The following is a 17,063-nucleotide window of genomic DNA, read 5'->3' on the forward strand; positions in this document are numbered from 1 at the left end:
AAGTAATAATAATAATAATGTTTGTACCATGTTTTGTGCTGATACCATGTTGTGTCATGTGTTGCTGTCTTGCTATGTTGTTGTCTTGGGTCTCTCTTTATGTAGTGTTGTGCCTCTTGTTGTGATATGTGTTTTGTCCTATATTTATGTTGTATTTATTTATTTTAATCCCAGGCCCCTGTCCCCGCATGAGGCCTTTTGGTAGGTCGTCATTGTAAATAAGAATTTGTTCTTAACTGACTTGCCTCGTTAAATAAAGGTTAAGTAAAAAATAAAATAGTGAATTCTGGGGTAAAAAAAAGAAAGTGTTGCATTAGTCTAGTGTGTGGTGCGGGAATAATGACAAGTGAACCTGGGGAGCTTTGTGTACACATTGACCTAAAAAAGGATCCCGATCACGGACTCCAAGCGAAACTAACTCAGACCACCTCTTGAGATGGTTTCAGTTCGGTTTGTGGACTCTTTTGAGGAGTCTGAAATATTTTAGTGTTCACACTGGACAAAAAATGTAAGGAGCCTCACTGAGTTCACAAAAATTGTCTGAAAGGGACCAAGAGTAAAAACCCCAACATTGACAGTGACAATATGATGTACATTAGGATATTCTCGGAGAAAAAGCCTGCACGCATCGGAATGTGCACCACGTCTCTGCGTATTTACTCACAGGTATGTGCGTACATTTGTTTGGTAAATAGGCCTACATAGGGTCGATGTTTATAGCCTATTCTGCTTCACCTCTAGTGGGATCTAACATTCACTCATTCACTGTCACACAGATATGTCATCTCTCTCTCAGTTAAAATCACATTTTATTGGTCACATACACATATTTAGCAGATGATATTGCGGGTGTAGCGAAAAAGGCTTGTGTTCCTAGCGCCAACAGTGTAGTGGTATTTAACAGTTCACAACAATACACACTAATTTAAAAGTAAAATAATGGAATAAAGAAAAATATAAATATTAGATTGAACAATGTCGGAGTGATATTGACTAAAATATAGTAGAATATAATACTGTATATACATATGAAATGAGTAAAGCAGTATGTAAACATTAAAGTGGCCAGTGATTCCAAGTCTATGAATATAGGGCAGCAACCACTAAGGTGCAGGGTTACGTAAGCGGGTGGAATCCGGCTAGTGACGGCTGTTTAACAGTCTGATGGCCTTGAGATAGAAGCTATTTTTCAGTCTCTCGGTCTCAGTTTTGATTCACCTGTACCGACCTCACCGCTGGATGATAGCGGGGTGAACAGGCCGTGGCTCAGGTGGTTGATGGCCTTGATGATCTTTTTGGCCTTCCTGTGACATCAGGTGCTGTAGGTGTCTTGGAGGGCAGGTAGTTTGCCCCCGGTGATGCGTTAGGTATATCGCACCACCCTCTGTTAAGCAAGGATAAGGAAAGGGTTTTTTATGGGTGATAATTTGTTAGCTTTTGTTGTGTTTTATTATGGCACCACCACGAATGAGAGTGGGCAAGTAGCCGTCTAGCCTCGCGCACAATACCATACCTCTCTCTCTCAAAATACACACACTAAACAATTCACAGACATAACTAATCAATAATCAACACAAATCATATTAAAGTGAATTTGAGGACTGGAACGTTCGTGAATGTTGAGAATTGTTGAAATCCTGCATCGTGTCATTCTGATTGGACCACTGGCTGTTACGAGTCCACAATCAATGAGACTACAATCAGAGCCTTGCGGAACGGGGAATGTTGATTTCTCTAAGACGCAACAAGGCTGACACCCAGTGGTCTTTCCGACAAACTGCAACCCAATAGAGCGTAGCGCGGGGAATAGACAACAAATTATTTATATAGACATTAGATTACTGATTGGGGGCGCTGTGTTGAAGCCACCATCTTGGCACTCCTACACCGTCGTAAAAAAAAAAAAATTAAGCTATAGAAATGCATGTAATACATACTTTTAAATTATATGTGAGTGTCAATATGTCCTACCGGTGGCTTCAAAGCCCATAGCATCAGCAATTAAAATCAAATGTTATTGGTCATCACATATTTTGCAGATGTTATCGCAGGTGCAGCAAAATGCTTGTTTCTTGCTCCAACATTGCAGTAATACCTAACAACAAAAATACAAAATCAATGTTTGAGTCCAGAATATAAATATGTATACAATGGTGTGTATAGACAGCATATGAGTAGAAAAAGTGTGGCATATTAGTTATATAGGACAGCAGGTAAACAAATCAAGTTTATTTTATATAGCCCTTCGTACATCAGCTAATATCTCGAAGTGCTGTACAGAAACCCAGCCTAAAACCCCAAACAGCAAGCAATGCAGGTGTAGAAGCATTATTAAAGTGACCATTGTTCAATGACTATGTACATAGGGCAGTAGTTTCTAAGGTGCAGGGTAGAGTACTGAAATCCAGGGCTAATATATTTTAGGTCCTAATCTATGGATTTCACATGACTGGGCAGGGACGCAGCCATAGGTGGGCCTAGGAGAGCGAAGGCCCACCCACTTGGCAAGTGAGTTCATATCCACAAATGGCTTTATTACAGATAGAAATACTCCTCCGTTTCATCAGCAGTACGGCTGGCTGGTCTCAGACGATCCCGCAGGTGAAGAAGCCGGATGTGGAGGTCCTGGGCTGGCGTGGTTAAACGTGATATGCAGTTGGACGTTCGCAAAGTTCCCTAAAATGACATTGGAGGCGGCTCATGGTAGAGAAATGAACATTCAATAATCTGGCAACAGCTCTGGTGGACATTCCTGCAGTTAACATTTCAATTGCACGCTCTCTCAAAACTTGAGACATCTGTGGCATTGTGTTGTAGCATAACTGCACATTTTAGTGGCCTTTTGTCCACAGCACAAGGTCCAACTGTGTAATGATAACACTGTTTAATTATCTTCTTTACATGCCACACCGGTCAGATGGCTGGATTATCTTGGCAAATGGGAAACGCTTAGTAACAGGTACATAAAAAGTTGTTCACAATATTTGAGAGAAATAAGCTTTTTGAGCACATGGAAAATACGACCTTTCATTTCAGCTCATGAAACATGGGACCAACACTTTACATGTTGCGTTTATATTTTTGTTCAGTACATAACATCAGCTTCAAGTCCGTGGCCATATTTAAAAAGTAGTTGCACCTCTTTAACCATGGTGTTTAAAGACTCGCCAGGAGTCTGCAATGAAGTCCTCCTGAGTAAACAGGATGGAATACGTCTGCAGTGTGCCACATGCCCTCACATACTGGATAAGCAAAAAGTAAAACATTTTTGTTCATTTGCCCTTTTTTATTTGACCAAATGTGTGATATTCCCACCAGGACATTGGGAGATATCATTTAAATATAATTGGGAAGTCATATCAAAAAGGAACCTGGGTAAGTGGTGTTTTCAGAAGTTAAACCACACCGGCACAATACAGAGTATCAGGGTCAGAGCCCATTTCATTTCCACTCAATTATGGAAATTCCAATAAAACAATTTTTCCTCATAGGGAAATTTGAATTTCAGTTTACTTCCCGAATTGAAATTCACCCCAACCCTGGCAAGTTTGCTTAATCAATCAGCTATTGGATAGATTTGAGTATACAATGCTCAACTTCTACCCCCAACGACATGTCAAAACAACGAATCAAAGACAACTGCATGTTGTATTGAGAATGTTTTTATTCAAAGTTTAGTCCCCCAAGTGCTTCCGGTCAGTCGGCCTTAGCCCAGCGTGTGCCGGGTAAGGGCAGAGGGTGGTGCTTGATGATGGTGAGTTGCACATTACCATGCCAACACTAGGGCGGGTGTCTTACAATGAAACTAGAGAACCACACGACTTTACCAAGTTTGTATTTTTATCTGTTTTAAAACAGAAACGGAAAAAAAGTTCCAAAATAAAAATAAATCTGCAACGGGATTTTACATTTAAAGGGGCCAAACTCCAACAACTTCCTGACGCACGGGGGTGGGGGGGTCATACATACATACACAACAGGTTAAAGGTCATCATCTTCATCTGGGAGCGCCGTTTCTGATGCAACCTGGAGAGGGGGGAGACAGAAGTGAATAACGGTTAGGGTTACGACGATACACCATTTACAAATCAGCAACACTGATGCATGTTGTTATCATCTAGCCATTCTGATCCAATTTCCTACGGTAAGACACTGATTAGATCAGAACCTTCTGATCCAATTTAAACCGATAACATTTGACTGTCTCGACGCAGTCCATCCACCCGTGCTGAGCCACTGTGCGGTTCTACTCACTTTGAGGTCATGCTCGTACTGCGCTGCGAGGGAGGGGTCCATGAGGATCTCTGGTGGGGCGAGAGCGGGCATGGCCACGAACTCCAGGTTGGGGTCTCCAATCAGCTTCCGTGCTAGCCACAGGAAGGGCTTCTCAAAGTTGTAATTACTCTTGGCAGAGATGTCGTAGTACTGAGAGAGAGAGAAGAGGGTTATGGCTGTGGAGAACAAGGGCTAAAATGTTTATTTACCCATTATTTCATCAGGGCATGTCTCAGTTTGCACAGAACCCCAGATACACTACTATACTTACTGACTTTATTGTCCCCATGGGGAAGTTTTGTTGCAGTGTCATGTACATGTTTAAAGTTGTGTTTAAATACAAAACAAAATTGACAATACAACTTTCATACCAGTTACATACCAATAAAGCATTATTTTTATTTTTTTTAATTGTTTTTAAAGACTGGATTGCTGGCCTTACTGAGTCGATAGGAACATTCGCCCGAACTATTTAGGAGGGATATCACACCTGGCACAAATTATTGTCTAGTTCTGTTTTTCTTGCAGAGGGGTGCCCTATACCTGCGCCCAGAGGGGAGTAGTTCAAAGTCCGGGTACAGGGGGTAGCTTGGTACAACACTGCTAGTCAACTATATTAAAGTGTGTAATGAGTACCTGGAGGTTCTTCTTGCGATGGAATACGATGCTCTTGGCTTTGACTTTCCTGTCTTTGATGTCTACCTTGTTGCCGCAGAGGACTATGGGAATGTTCTCACAGACTCGCACCAGATCACGATGCCAGTTGGGTACGTTCTTGTAGGTGACTCGGGACGTGACGTCAAACATGATGATTGCGCACTGGGCTGGAGAGCAGAAAGGAGGAGAGTGGAGAGGAACGAGGGAGCAGAGAAAAAAAGCACAGAAGGGGATTCAGAGAGTGAAGAGGCAAAGAAAGCAAGAGAAGGATGTAGAGAGGGAGTGTCACAACATGAATCTACTCAACATAGCATCCTTACTGGAGGGGGCAGTTTACACAGAATAGCTTTGCATTCTCTACTAGACAGTTCCTGGCCCTGGGGTGGCAACTTCTTCATTGACTAAAAGTAATCTGCCGCAGGGCAAGGTTATCTAAAAAAAATTATATATATATATATATATATATATATATATATATATATATATATATATATATATATATATATATATATATATATATATATATATATATATATATACACACACACACACACACACACACACATACACTTTTTCCCCCTTTTAAATCGGTGCTGAACTTTAGCTCTCGGTTATAAGAACTGACCAGTGATATTCCATACAAAACTCTGTAGGCAAGTATGTCAGTAGAGCAGGGAGTTATTTTTATTAACTAGGGCCCAGAGTTTTTCCTCCTGGTCAGCAAAACGTCCAGGCCAAGCAAACAAGCACGTTTATACAATACCTTGGATGTAGTAGCCATCTCGGAGCCCTCCAAACTTCTCCTGCCCGGCTGTGTCCCACACATTGTATTTGATAGCCCCCCTGTTGGTGTGGAAGACCAGCGGGTGCACCTCCACTCCCAGCGTGGCTGGAAAGAGGGAAAGGGGAGAGAAGAGCAGAAACCCAACAGGACAGGCAAAAGAAGGGAGAGATGAGAGGGAGACAGGGAGAGGTAGCAAGAAATAAGGGAGAGAAAAGAGGAAGTGGACAGAAGAGGAAGAGACCGTTTAGAAACAGGTGCTGGAATGGTGGCTGTTGGTTTCATTCCGAGTCGATCCCTTGCTGCACGATGTTATCTGGTGCCTCCATGTATCCTCTCTTTCTTATTGGAGGCCTCTGCAGTGTAACATGGCTCCCCCCCAATGACTAAAACTCCAATAGACCATTCTACCACTACAGGCTGAGTGCAAAGACCTAAAACATGTGGATGTGTTGGGGGGGGGGGGGTCGCGCTATAAATGGGTGTGTTGGTGTAAGTAATTAAATGCTGATGGGGAGCGACTTACCAACATATTTCTTCTCAAACTCTCCCGTCAAATGTCTTTTGACGAAAGTGGTCTTTCCCGTTCCTCCATCGCCAACCAACACAAGCTGAGAGGGTAAGAGCGTTAGAAGTTGGAACACAATTGGCGGGGGCGGCAGCTAGCTAGCCAGCCATGACCTAACTCAACATGATCCTGCTTCATGTTCTAAAACAAAATAAACAGTAAATGTGTGAGATAGAAGAAAAAATCCTCACCTTGAACTGGACCTGCGGCTCTCCCTCTGCCATTGTGGAATGTGTCGTGGGTTTTTTATGTTCTCCTAAAAACACAGACAGGGTGGTATGGTTAGCGAGCGAGTACAGTTAGCTGGCTACCCTGGCTAGCTGTATCAACTAACTAACTAGTAGTGGCTAATGAGATTGTAGTTTTGAAAAAGGGGGTTCCCAAACTTTTCCCACTCAGGAACATTCTGCGCTGTCCATTTCTTTTGACACCCCTCGTTGGAGAGAATTTTGCTGGTTTAAATCTTGTTTTCTGCAATTCTACACATTGTCTCATGTTTAATGTGATATTGAGTGACAAATTACAATATACATGGGCTAAAAAAAAAAAAAAAAAAAAGAAACCTTGGCTGACATGGGCTAGTTCTGGACATTTGGACATTGATCTGGACATTTCAGAAAAGTTATAAATAGTTTTCTAAAGTGTGCAATGACGAACAGGACAAGATTAACTGATAATACACGATTACAACTTTCAAAAGTATGTTTAAAGCCCGACAGAGTTCCTTTATACAAATGTTTTCTTCTTTGGGTCCCCCGCCCCACAGCAGTTTGTGAACCACTGAACTACAACAACCAAACAACCATTCGACATAGCAGCACGCGTCCAAGCTAACCAACAAGAAACCTTGGTAACTAGCTGCGCGTTTTATTAAACTAGCAATTTATTCCTAAACCTTTGCATATTTCCGGACATCTGACAAATCAGGATATTACGTGTAAACAATCCGATCGATAACCTAAATGCAGGCCTGTAGTTATGCCTTCTAAATATAGTATTAATCAGTTCATGTGATGTCACGTTAGCTAGCTAGCACAGCATGCAGTCTAAACGCCGAGGATGGCTAGCTAGCGCGTACGTTAGCTAGTTAGCATTTAATGAGTGCGCCATTCAGCAGGCTGCCGCACTTTTCTAGTTTCGGCTGGAACAATGTCTGTGCAGCACAATCTGTTCTCTGGTTAGTTACCAGTCTAAGTAATGGTTCTGTTATGTAACAAATTAACCATGCACAAAACTGCTACAATCTGATATTTGTATGGACAATAACAATATAACTAAACATCCTCAATGAAATCTATAAACGAAACAATAAATTAAAGTTGCCATCTAACGTTAGCTAGCATTTCGCTACTAGAGCTACTCAAAGCTAACGTGGTCCTAGAAATCAATAAAACTGTCTAATAACTTCGCTTATTGACAAAATAATTACTACACTGAAGATATAAATACACCAATAACGCACTTAGGTGTCTCTGATTGTCCCAATTTTGATTCACAATGATTAGAAATTGAATTTAGACTAGCGTCACATCAGGAAAAATGTTCAGACTCACCCGGCGTTGAAGCGAAGCGGAAAAGAGTAAATGGCTGCGTTCGCGGGAGATTCAGCGATGACCCGAGTCAGTTTCCGCTCATATCACGTGATCAACGCCAGCGATAAACTATTTTTGTTGTAACAATTGAGATATAAAAAAAAACGTTGCGACTCTGTGATATACACGTAGTAAAGCTTTATCAGGACAGCTTTATGATGGTTTAAAAACAAATGGTGAACGTTTTGTAAAATGTAACATGCACGTTTTGTTTTGTTGCCATGGTTGCTTTTTTCTCAGTAATTTCTTCTGCAATTTGGCCATATGATTTCTAGACAATGGAAAAGAGTGCAAGCTATAATATTTGTATTCAAGCTATGACAAACCATCACTTTCAAATCTTCATTCAATCACACATGTACTTCATACCCAAATCAGTATGAAAAGGTACAAACAGGAGGCCTTCAGAACACAATTTATTTTCTTACAAATAAATAAGGTACAATTAAATCGACAGTAACTTATTCAAAATCTCATATGACAACATTTGCATGAGGTATACACTTAAATCAAATAGTGATTAATGCAAATGTGTGCGCTTTTGCTTTTACACTTGTGCGTGTTTATTTGACTTTGACAATATGCCTACTGGCTCTATGTTAAAAGTATGATCTATTGCGTAGTTGGTGTATTATTAATTGACATAGGATTGTCTTAGTGTTTACAGTATGCATAGTATAGGTAGTTAGCCAGTATGATGGTGATTGGTGTGCCAGTATGATGGTCTATCTATAGAGGTAGTCTGCCTGTATGTTGGCAGCAATCTCCGACTCCCACTGATCTCCATTGTTCAGCAGCTTCTCTTTGTTGTACAGCAACTCCTCGTGGGTCTCCGTAGCAAACTCAAAGTTTGGACCCTGAAGGACATGAAAAAGTTAAATAAGTCAGGAAACCCTTAACCCTAGAATACACCAGATGTTGTAGAATATGCTACTGAAAGTTCTGTTCTAGAATGACCAAAGCCACTAGAATTTGACAAGCTCTGAGTGAGTGAGTGAGTGAGTGTGTGTGTGAGAGAGTGAGCTTGCCAGCTGTTTACCTCCACAATAGCATCAACAGGGCAGGCCTCCTGGCAGAAGCCACAGTAGATGCACTTGGTCATGTCGATGTCGTAGCGAGTGGTCCTTCTGCTGCCGTCTGCACGAGTCTCAGCCTCAATGGTAATGGCCTGGGGCAGACACGGGGGCAGCAGAGAGAGGACAGAATGAGCAGGCCGAGGGAAATAAACAATGTCAGTGTCCGAATACCAATACCGTCATACTAAATAATATGAAAACAGAAAGTGTAATAGTATGTGAAATTTCCAAAACAGTACTCAGATTGCGTCATCTAATGCGCGATTACGTTGACTCCCGCCATTCGTTCATTGTAGAACAGCGCATCAATTTATCTGATTATCAGTTGTTGTCAAACACGTGCTTCGGAAAAGACAAGTGAATTCTACTAGATCAAACGTGAAAATGAGTATTCAGTTTAAGTATGTAGTACACTAATATGGGTATTTGGACACAACCAGTGTGCACCCTATGAGCTGTGCAGGGGGTATTCGATTACCGGGGGAGGTAACTGGACTTTGCAGGGGTTGGGGTACCATTGCATAGTAAAGTATATGAAGTTACCGATACCCTGGATAGTGTTATGGACTGCAGGTACACTACATGACCAAAAGTATGTGGACACCTGCTCGTCGAACATCTCATTACAAAATCATGGGCATTAATATGGAGTTGGTCCCCACTCTGCTGCTATAACATCCTCCACTCTTCTGGGAAGGCTTTCCACTAGCTGTTGGAACATTGCTGCGGGGACTTGCTTCCATTCAGCCACAAGTGCATTAGTGAAGTCGGGCATTGATTTTGGATGATTAGGCCTGGCTCACAGTTGGCGTTCCAGTTCCTCCCAAAGGTGTTCGATGGGGTTGAGGTCAGGGCTCTGTGCAGGCCAGTCAAGTTCTTCCACACCAATCTCGACAAACCATTTCTGTATGGACCTCACTTTTTGCACGGGGGTATTGCCATGCTGAAACAGGGAAGGGCCTTCCCAAAACTGTTGCCACAAAGTTGGAAGCACAGGATCGTCTTGAATGTCATTGTATGCATGTTAAGATTTCCCTTCACTGGAACTAAAGGGCCTAGCCCGAACCATGAAAAAAAGCCCCAGACCATTATTCCTCCTCCACCAAACTTTACAGTTGGCACTATGCATTGATGCAGGTGGTGCGTGATTCCGTCTGATAGCGTCAGATGGTGAAGCGTGATTCATCACTCCTGAGAGCGCACTTCCACTGATCCAGAATCCAATGGCGGCGAGCTTTACACCACTCTAGCCAATGCTTGGCATTGCACATGGTGATCTTAGGCTTGTGTGCAGCTGCTCGGCCATGGAAACCCATTTCATAGAGTTGCCGATGAACAGTTCTTGTGTGGTTTTATCAACGATAAACCACGTTCATACATGTAGATAGATAGCTAAAGAAAGATATGGCCGGAAGAAGGAAAAACAACAACAACGTGCACCCAAAACTGAGTTTGGGAAACGGTGGAACGGAGATGGCGGAAACTGAGCTTTTGTTTGAAACTGCTAGAGAGTCGAGTGAAGCTAATAGTACAGAAAGTGAGAAAGAGTGGGTTACAGTGACACAGAAAAAAAGCGAAACAAGAGAAGTAAAGCTGTTGGAAAATAGGAAAACACTAGACTCGTTTTTGGTCGGGAAATCCGTTTAACGTCTCCAGGAAAATCTGGAATGTGTTGGAAGAAAGTGTGGAGTCGGTGAGAGTCACAAGAAGTGGTCTTATTTAGTTGTTTTGTGTGTCTGTGGAGCAGAAGAAGCGTGTTTTAAGACTCAAAAGGATATCGGAGTGGAATGTTTCCTGCATGGATTTTCATAGCAGGGAGCCTATCAAGGGGGATATTTCTGGGGTGGCGCAAGAAATAAAGGCAGAGGATGTTACTGAAGACGTCGATGGAGTGGTTGGTGCACGTCGATTGACCTGTATGGTGGACGGAGAAAAGAAGTTCACTTCATCCATGCTACTGTTCTTTGATAAAGAGTCTCTCCCTTCACATATAAAGTTAGGATTTATGATATACCCTGTAAAAGATTCTGTGCACAAGCCCCTTCAGTGTCATACATGTAAAATATTTGGTAATGTGTCAAGTGTGTGCAAAAGGGAAAAATATTGTATGCCAGATGAAGGGAAATGCTGCAACTGTGGAGGTGAACATGTACCTGAATTCTTGGAATGCCCTGTTAGGGTGAAGGAGAATGAGGTGGCAAGGGTAAGGAGCATCCAGCCTGTCTCTTATCTGGAGGCGGTGAGAAAATTGGAAAGAACAAGTGGCAGGGAAGAAGCAATGGTAGTAGAGCCACCAAGACCAGTGAATGTTTCTCATCAACCGAGGGATAGTGAAATGCTACATGTTAAAAAGATGGACTTTGTATTATTTATTGCAAGGATCATAAACTGTACAACACAAGCAGAGAAGTCTAAGAAAATTGGAATCCTTGTGAATGCCGCTGAATGTTTTTGGGCTCTTCGTGACTTCATAGCCGAGGCCGTGCAAGAAATCCCGTCGGTGAATGTAACCCCATCACAGTCCCGTAAGCCTATGTAGGGATGTATCTTGGAGTGGACTGTGATTGAAGAAGTATGATGTTTTTGTAAAAAAACAAAATAATAGTTGTCTTGTTTTATTTTGTATGATGTCATTTTCCCCTTTCCCGGAATGTTTTTTGTGTGTTTCTTATTCAATACCCTGTCCAGCTGGTGGCGGTAATGCACCATTAACATTGGATGCCAACCGCCGTTAAACCCCATCGAATAAGAAGAACAATTCTTGTGCTGATGTTGCTTTCAGAGTTCGTTTGGAACTCGGTAGTGAGTGTTGCAACCGAGGACAGACAATTTTTACGCGCTTCAGCACATGGCGATCCTGTTCTGTGAGCTTGTGTGGTCTACCACTTCGCGGCTAAGCCGTTGTTGCTCCTTGACGTTTCCACATCTTACAATAACAGGACTTACAGTTGACCGAGGCAGCTCTAGCAGGGCAGAAATTTGACGAACTGATTTGTTGAAAAGGTGGCATCCTATGACGGTGCCACATTGAAAGTCACTGAGCTCTTCAGTAATGCCACTCTACTGCCAATGTTTGTCTATGGAGAATGAATGTGTGCTCGATTTTCTACACCTGTCAGAAACGGGTGTGGCTGAAATAGCTGAATACACTCATTTGAAGGGTTGTCCGCATACTTTTGTATATACACAGTGCCGTCGGAAAGTATTCAGACCCCTTGACTTTTTCCACATTTTGTTACGTTACAGCCTTATTCTAAAATGGATGAAAAAAATAGAAAATCCTCAATCTACACATAATACCCCATAATGACAAAGTAAAAACAGGTTTTTAGACATAAATACCTTATTTACATATGAGACTCGAAATTAAGCTCAAGTGCATCCTATTCCCATTGATCATCCTTGAGATGTTTCCACAACTTGATTGCTGTCCACCTGTGGTAAATTCAATTGATTTTATAAGGTCCCACAGTTGACAGTGCATGTCAGACCAAAACCCAAGTCATGAGGTCAAAGGAATTGTCCGTAGAGCTCCGAGACAGGATTGCGTCGAGGAAGTTTATCAAAAAATGTCTGCAGCATTGAAGAGTCCCAAGAACACAGTGGCCTCCATCATTCTTAAATGGAAGAAGTTTGAAACTACCAAGACTATTCCTAGAGCTGGATGCCCGGCCAAACTGAGCAATTGGGGTAGAAGAGCCTTGGTCAGGGAGGTGACCAAGAACCCGATGGCCACTCTGACAGAGTTCCTCTGTGGAGATGGCAGAACCTTCCAGAAGGACAACCATCTCTGCAACACTCCACCAATCAGGCCTTTATGGTAGTTGCCAGACGGAAGCCACTCCTCAGTAAAAGGCAGATGACAGCCCGCTTGGAGTTTGCCAAAAGGAACGTAAAGACTCAGACCATGAGAAACACAATTCTCTGATCTGATGAAACCAAGATTGAACTCTTTGGCCTGAATGCCAAGCGTCACGTCTGGAGGAAACTGGCACCATCCATACAGTGAAGCATGGTGGTGGCAGCATCATGCTGTGGGGATGTTTTTGAGCGTCAGGGACTGGGAGACTAGTCAGGTTCGAGGCAAAGATGAACGGAGCAGAGTACAGAAAGATCCTTGATGAAAACCTGCTCCAGAGCCACTTTAACCCGATCGAACATCTCTGGAGGGACCTGAAAATAGCTGTGCAGCGACGCTCCCCATCCAATCAGACAGAGCTTGAGAGGATCTGCAGAGAAGAATGGGAGAAACTCCCCAAATACAGGTGTGCCAAGCTTGTAGCATCATACCCAAGAAGACTTGAGGCTGTAATCACTGCCAAAGGTGCTTCAACAAAGTACTGAGTAGAGGGTCTTACTACTTAAGTAAATGTGATATTTAAGTTTATTTTTATAAATGAGCAAAAATGTATAAAAAACAGTTTTTGCTTTGTCATTATGGGGTATTGTGTGTCAATTGATGGATGGAAAAAACGATGTAATCAATTTTAGAATAAGGCTGTAACCTATTGCAATGTGGAAAAAGACAAGGGGTCTGAATACTTTACAAAGGCAAGCAGGTATTAATGATGCATATGCCTACATACAGTAGTTTGTAGTACTAGTGAGTATAGTGGCCATGGCATTGAGGGCTTTACCAGTGTGTTTATGTGGGTGTATATGGGTCACCTGGGCAGGGCAGACAGCCTCACACAGCTTGCAGGCGATACAGCGCTCCTCTCCATTGGGGTACCGGCGCAGAGCGTGTTCACCACGGAAACGAGGAGACAGGGGACCCTTCTCAAATGGGTAATTGATGGTAGCGGGCTCGCGGAATAGGTAACTCATAGTCATCCCCAATCCTGGAGGAGTGTGTGGGAAAGACAGGTAAATAAATGTTACTTATGCTGTGTGTGTGTGCACATCACCGGAGTACCGCAAAGCTCTGGGACCACGAGCTCTGGGACCCCACTCGCCTGTCGTCGATGTCTAATTTATTTTACTTAATAAATCATTGGCAGTAACCCTCCAAAAAGTTATTCATAAACCTTTTTAATTTCCATATGTACTTGGAAGCTAAACGTTCATATCTTGGGCTTCAGGAATGTGACTGTAAAAGTGAATGAGGGGAGCTTACTCAGGTAGTTCTATGTGGTTTTTAGTTTAGAAAACAACATCTCTGCAGAAGCGATAGTTACAGGGATGGTAAAAACAGCTATATTGATGTAGCAACATCAGGAAAACTGTGGAGAAGGGAGTTGTGCTTCAAAATTAGCAAGTTTGTAACATCTTTAATTGAGCCTCTCATTCTTAATTGCCAGCCTCAACGCGTTACGGAACGAGATTAACTGTCGCCTACAGGAAGCTCTGGGGACAGCTCATCTGGATACTGGACAGACGATAAATTGCCAGATGCAAACAGATTATCGTCTTTAGCAGACAACAGTTCTTGAGGGCTGAACAAAGATAGCAGTTTGCGTTTTTGTTCATACATGGTGAACCAGCGTTTGAGTTGTGTGGTTGCAATATCAACTGTCTCTTATCTCTGGTCTTTCTTGGCATGCATCATTCAAGACTGTGTTTAAATTGTGTGCAGCACAATGGACATATAATGCACAATGTCTGAGGAAAGACTGTCTGGGTTGGTAATAGTCACTATAGAAAACAGTCAGGCCCCCAACCTGGACCTACAGGCCGTGGTGAAAACATTTGCACACAAAAAAGAAGGACTTCAGGACACCAGGGGAGTCTCTTAAGTTGGATTTAATTTACCTTGAATATTGCAGCCCATTTGTGTAGGCTACTAGCCAGACAAAACCAGCTGAGTTCAACAATAAATAGTGGCTGAATTTATCCTCAAGCCAACTACTTTTTCCTCCTTGTTAGGCTATTTCATGTGAATTTTTATTAAAAAGTGTATAAATAGAAGCTAAATACGGTATATAGCTATAGATAGTACACTGCATAATGAAACAAACCCTAATAAGCTAGTGTTTTGAGGATGGACTGACTATTATTTGGCATTAATAGACTGGTAATACGCACAAATTTTATCCAAGCTGGGTGAGAGTGTAAGGACGGCTCATCTCATGCATATTCAGGTAACCTATACAGGACAGTTGCTTACTCCCCCAAACATTAATTGGTAGCTGATTAGTATGCTGTTGCATCAAACATTTATTTTAGAATCTGCAATGTTTGAATTTCCAACTTTAATTACATTATTGCTGCCAGCCAGCAGTCTAAAAATAGCAGTATTGCGACACTGTGTATAGCTTTGTGAAATGTTAGGCTTAACATGAGAAAATGCCGACCAAATAGGCCTACCAAAAAACATTTATCCATTAGCTAAAGCTAAGCTCTCTGGCACCCCAGAAAACCTATAAATGTTTGCCGTCGCATAGACATGTCGCAATTTCAGCACCATGGACAGTGGTTGGTAGAGTATGTACTTCGATTTGTATTTTTATTTTAGAGGGGGGGACTCCTGAGAAACTGTGTTATGCAAGTGGTGTGTGTCACCTCTGAAGAGCTCGGTCCACAGGAGAGTCTGAGCAGCTCGGTCTGTGATGGACCTCATATCAAGAGGAAGTTCCTTGGCATTCACATACTCTATATACACACACACACACACACACACACACACACACACACACACATACACACACACACAGAGAGTGGAGAACAAGATAAGAGAGAGAGGAGAACAAGATAAGAGAGAGAGGAGAACAAGATAAGCGAGAGAGAGGAGAACAAGAGAAGAGAGAGAGGAGAACAAGAGAAGAGAGAGAGGAGAACAAGATAAGAGAGAGAGAGGAGAACAAGATAAGAGAGAGAGAGGAGAACAAGAGAAGAGAGAGAGAGGAGAACAAGAGAAGAGAGAGAGAGAGGAGAAAGAGAAGAAGAGATGAGAGAGGCAGCTATGAAGCCAAATCAAATTCGTTGTTATGGGTACTACTGAATATCAACATTTGTGTTACTTACTGTACATCCCTCTCTGCACACTGAGGCTGAAGTGTCGAACCAAACCGGGGCTGATAACTCCAAAGGTGCCTACCAAAGAAACAGATAAGACAGTGACACATGTAGCCCCCCCCCCCCCCCCCCCCCCCCCCCCCCCCATGAATGCAATTTGATTTACCGGCGTCTAGTCTTACCTGGCCTGGGGCAGTAAAGCAAACGCACTGCAGTAGACATCAAAGCAAGAAGCACCTGGAAAGAGAGATATGGAGCATTTGTTGAATGAGGCAAATAGGCAAAATGGTGGATTCCTGATCCCACATGTCCAACAGCAGAAACAACCCTCTTCTCTCTGCCCCTACCTGACCTCCAGTGAGCACATCCTAAATACAAACCTCTTTGTGAGTGTATGTAAGGTGGTGAACAGATTGTCAGGCAGCTGCTTTACCCTGCACTTTCCTAATCTCCCATCCCCAATCTGGCTTTTAGGCCGACGTCACAGGTCACGCAAAGGCGCAATGCATAAACACTTTCCCAGCCAATCACACTGACCTTACAAATAAATACTGTAGGCTCCCGTACAATTATAACCCCCCAAAATCTACAATGTATAGGCTACAACTGTGGGAATACGTTGTCACTAGCAAAGAAAGTTAAGACAAATCGTGCAGTTTCTCGTAAATCACGAATAGTTTATAACTTTAACTAGGCTGTTTTGATAAACCTTGAGGAAAAACGGTTCTATTTAAAACTCTGAATAATAAGTCACTATCGACAGTAGGCTGTCTGAGCTGTCTGAACCAAATGATGGTGACGCTGTACAGGCAACAATAATTACATGCTGCGCACTTAAATATCGCTGTCCAGACCGGACCGTTTACTTCGCAAGTATTCTAAGCACTGTAATTGAAAATGCAGGAATAACGATTCAAAAACGAAATAAACATGTCAAATTACATCTTTGCTTAATAAAACACATCAAACATTGTAAAACAGAAAGAAACATACCTGCTCCCACAACCTGTGACAAAAGACGCAAGGGACAACCGTCACTGCACTGGCACTGTTGCCCACGAGAGGAGAGGAACTCAGAAGAGGCTTGTGAAACAACGGTGTACTTACTGTACGCCTGGGTAGACATAGTCGCCATTTTGAATGTGGCAAAGTTCTATGCA

At 42.5% G+C, this 17,063-nt stretch overlaps 2 protein-coding genes across 3 annotated transcripts; both read right to left on the bottom strand.

Moving 5' to 3' along the window:
- Positions 1 to 3,646: 3,646 nt before the first annotated feature.
- LOC129827867 (GTP-binding nuclear protein Ran) lies at positions 3,647 to 7,901 on the bottom strand. Of its 2 annotated transcripts, none has more exons than XM_055889110.1 (7): positions 7,835 to 7,901; positions 6,473 to 6,537; positions 6,240 to 6,324; positions 5,696 to 5,821; positions 4,912 to 5,099; positions 4,255 to 4,425; positions 3,647 to 4,026 (listed from the first exon to the last, which is right to left on the bottom strand). In XM_055889110.1, the coding sequence occupies exons 2-7, from the start codon at positions 6,503 to 6,505 to the stop codon at positions 3,982 to 3,984; spliced, it is 648 nt and encodes a 215-aa protein (XP_055745085.1). In that variant the 5' UTR covers positions 6,506 to 6,537; positions 7,835 to 7,901; the 3' UTR covers positions 3,647 to 3,981. The 2 variants fall into 2 exon arrangements, with proteins under 2 accessions (XP_055745085.1, XP_055745086.1); XM_055889111.1 differs by lacking the exon at positions 7,835 to 7,901 and adding an exon at positions 7,744 to 7,768.
- Positions 7,902 to 8,272: 371 nt separating this feature from the next.
- LOC129827869 (NADH dehydrogenase [ubiquinone] iron-sulfur protein 8, mitochondrial-like) lies at positions 8,273 to 17,003 on the bottom strand. Its single transcript, XM_055889114.1, has 7 exons — positions 16,897 to 17,003; positions 16,086 to 16,140; positions 15,913 to 15,981; positions 15,451 to 15,540; positions 13,618 to 13,790; positions 8,913 to 9,041; positions 8,273 to 8,730 (listed from the first exon to the last, which is right to left on the bottom strand). Exons 2-7 carry the CDS (start codon positions 16,123 to 16,125, stop codon positions 8,599 to 8,601), a joined length of 633 nt encoding a protein of 210 aa, XP_055745089.1. The 5' UTR covers positions 16,126 to 16,140; positions 16,897 to 17,003; the 3' UTR covers positions 8,273 to 8,598.
- Positions 17,004 to 17,063: the final 60 nt, after the last annotated feature.

This window comes from Salvelinus fontinalis, chromosome 29 (assembly GCF_029448725.1).
Source record: "Salvelinus fontinalis isolate EN_2023a chromosome 29, ASM2944872v1, whole genome shotgun sequence".
In the NCBI taxonomy this organism is placed as follows: domain Eukaryota; kingdom Metazoa; phylum Chordata; class Actinopteri; order Salmoniformes; family Salmonidae; genus Salvelinus; species Salvelinus fontinalis.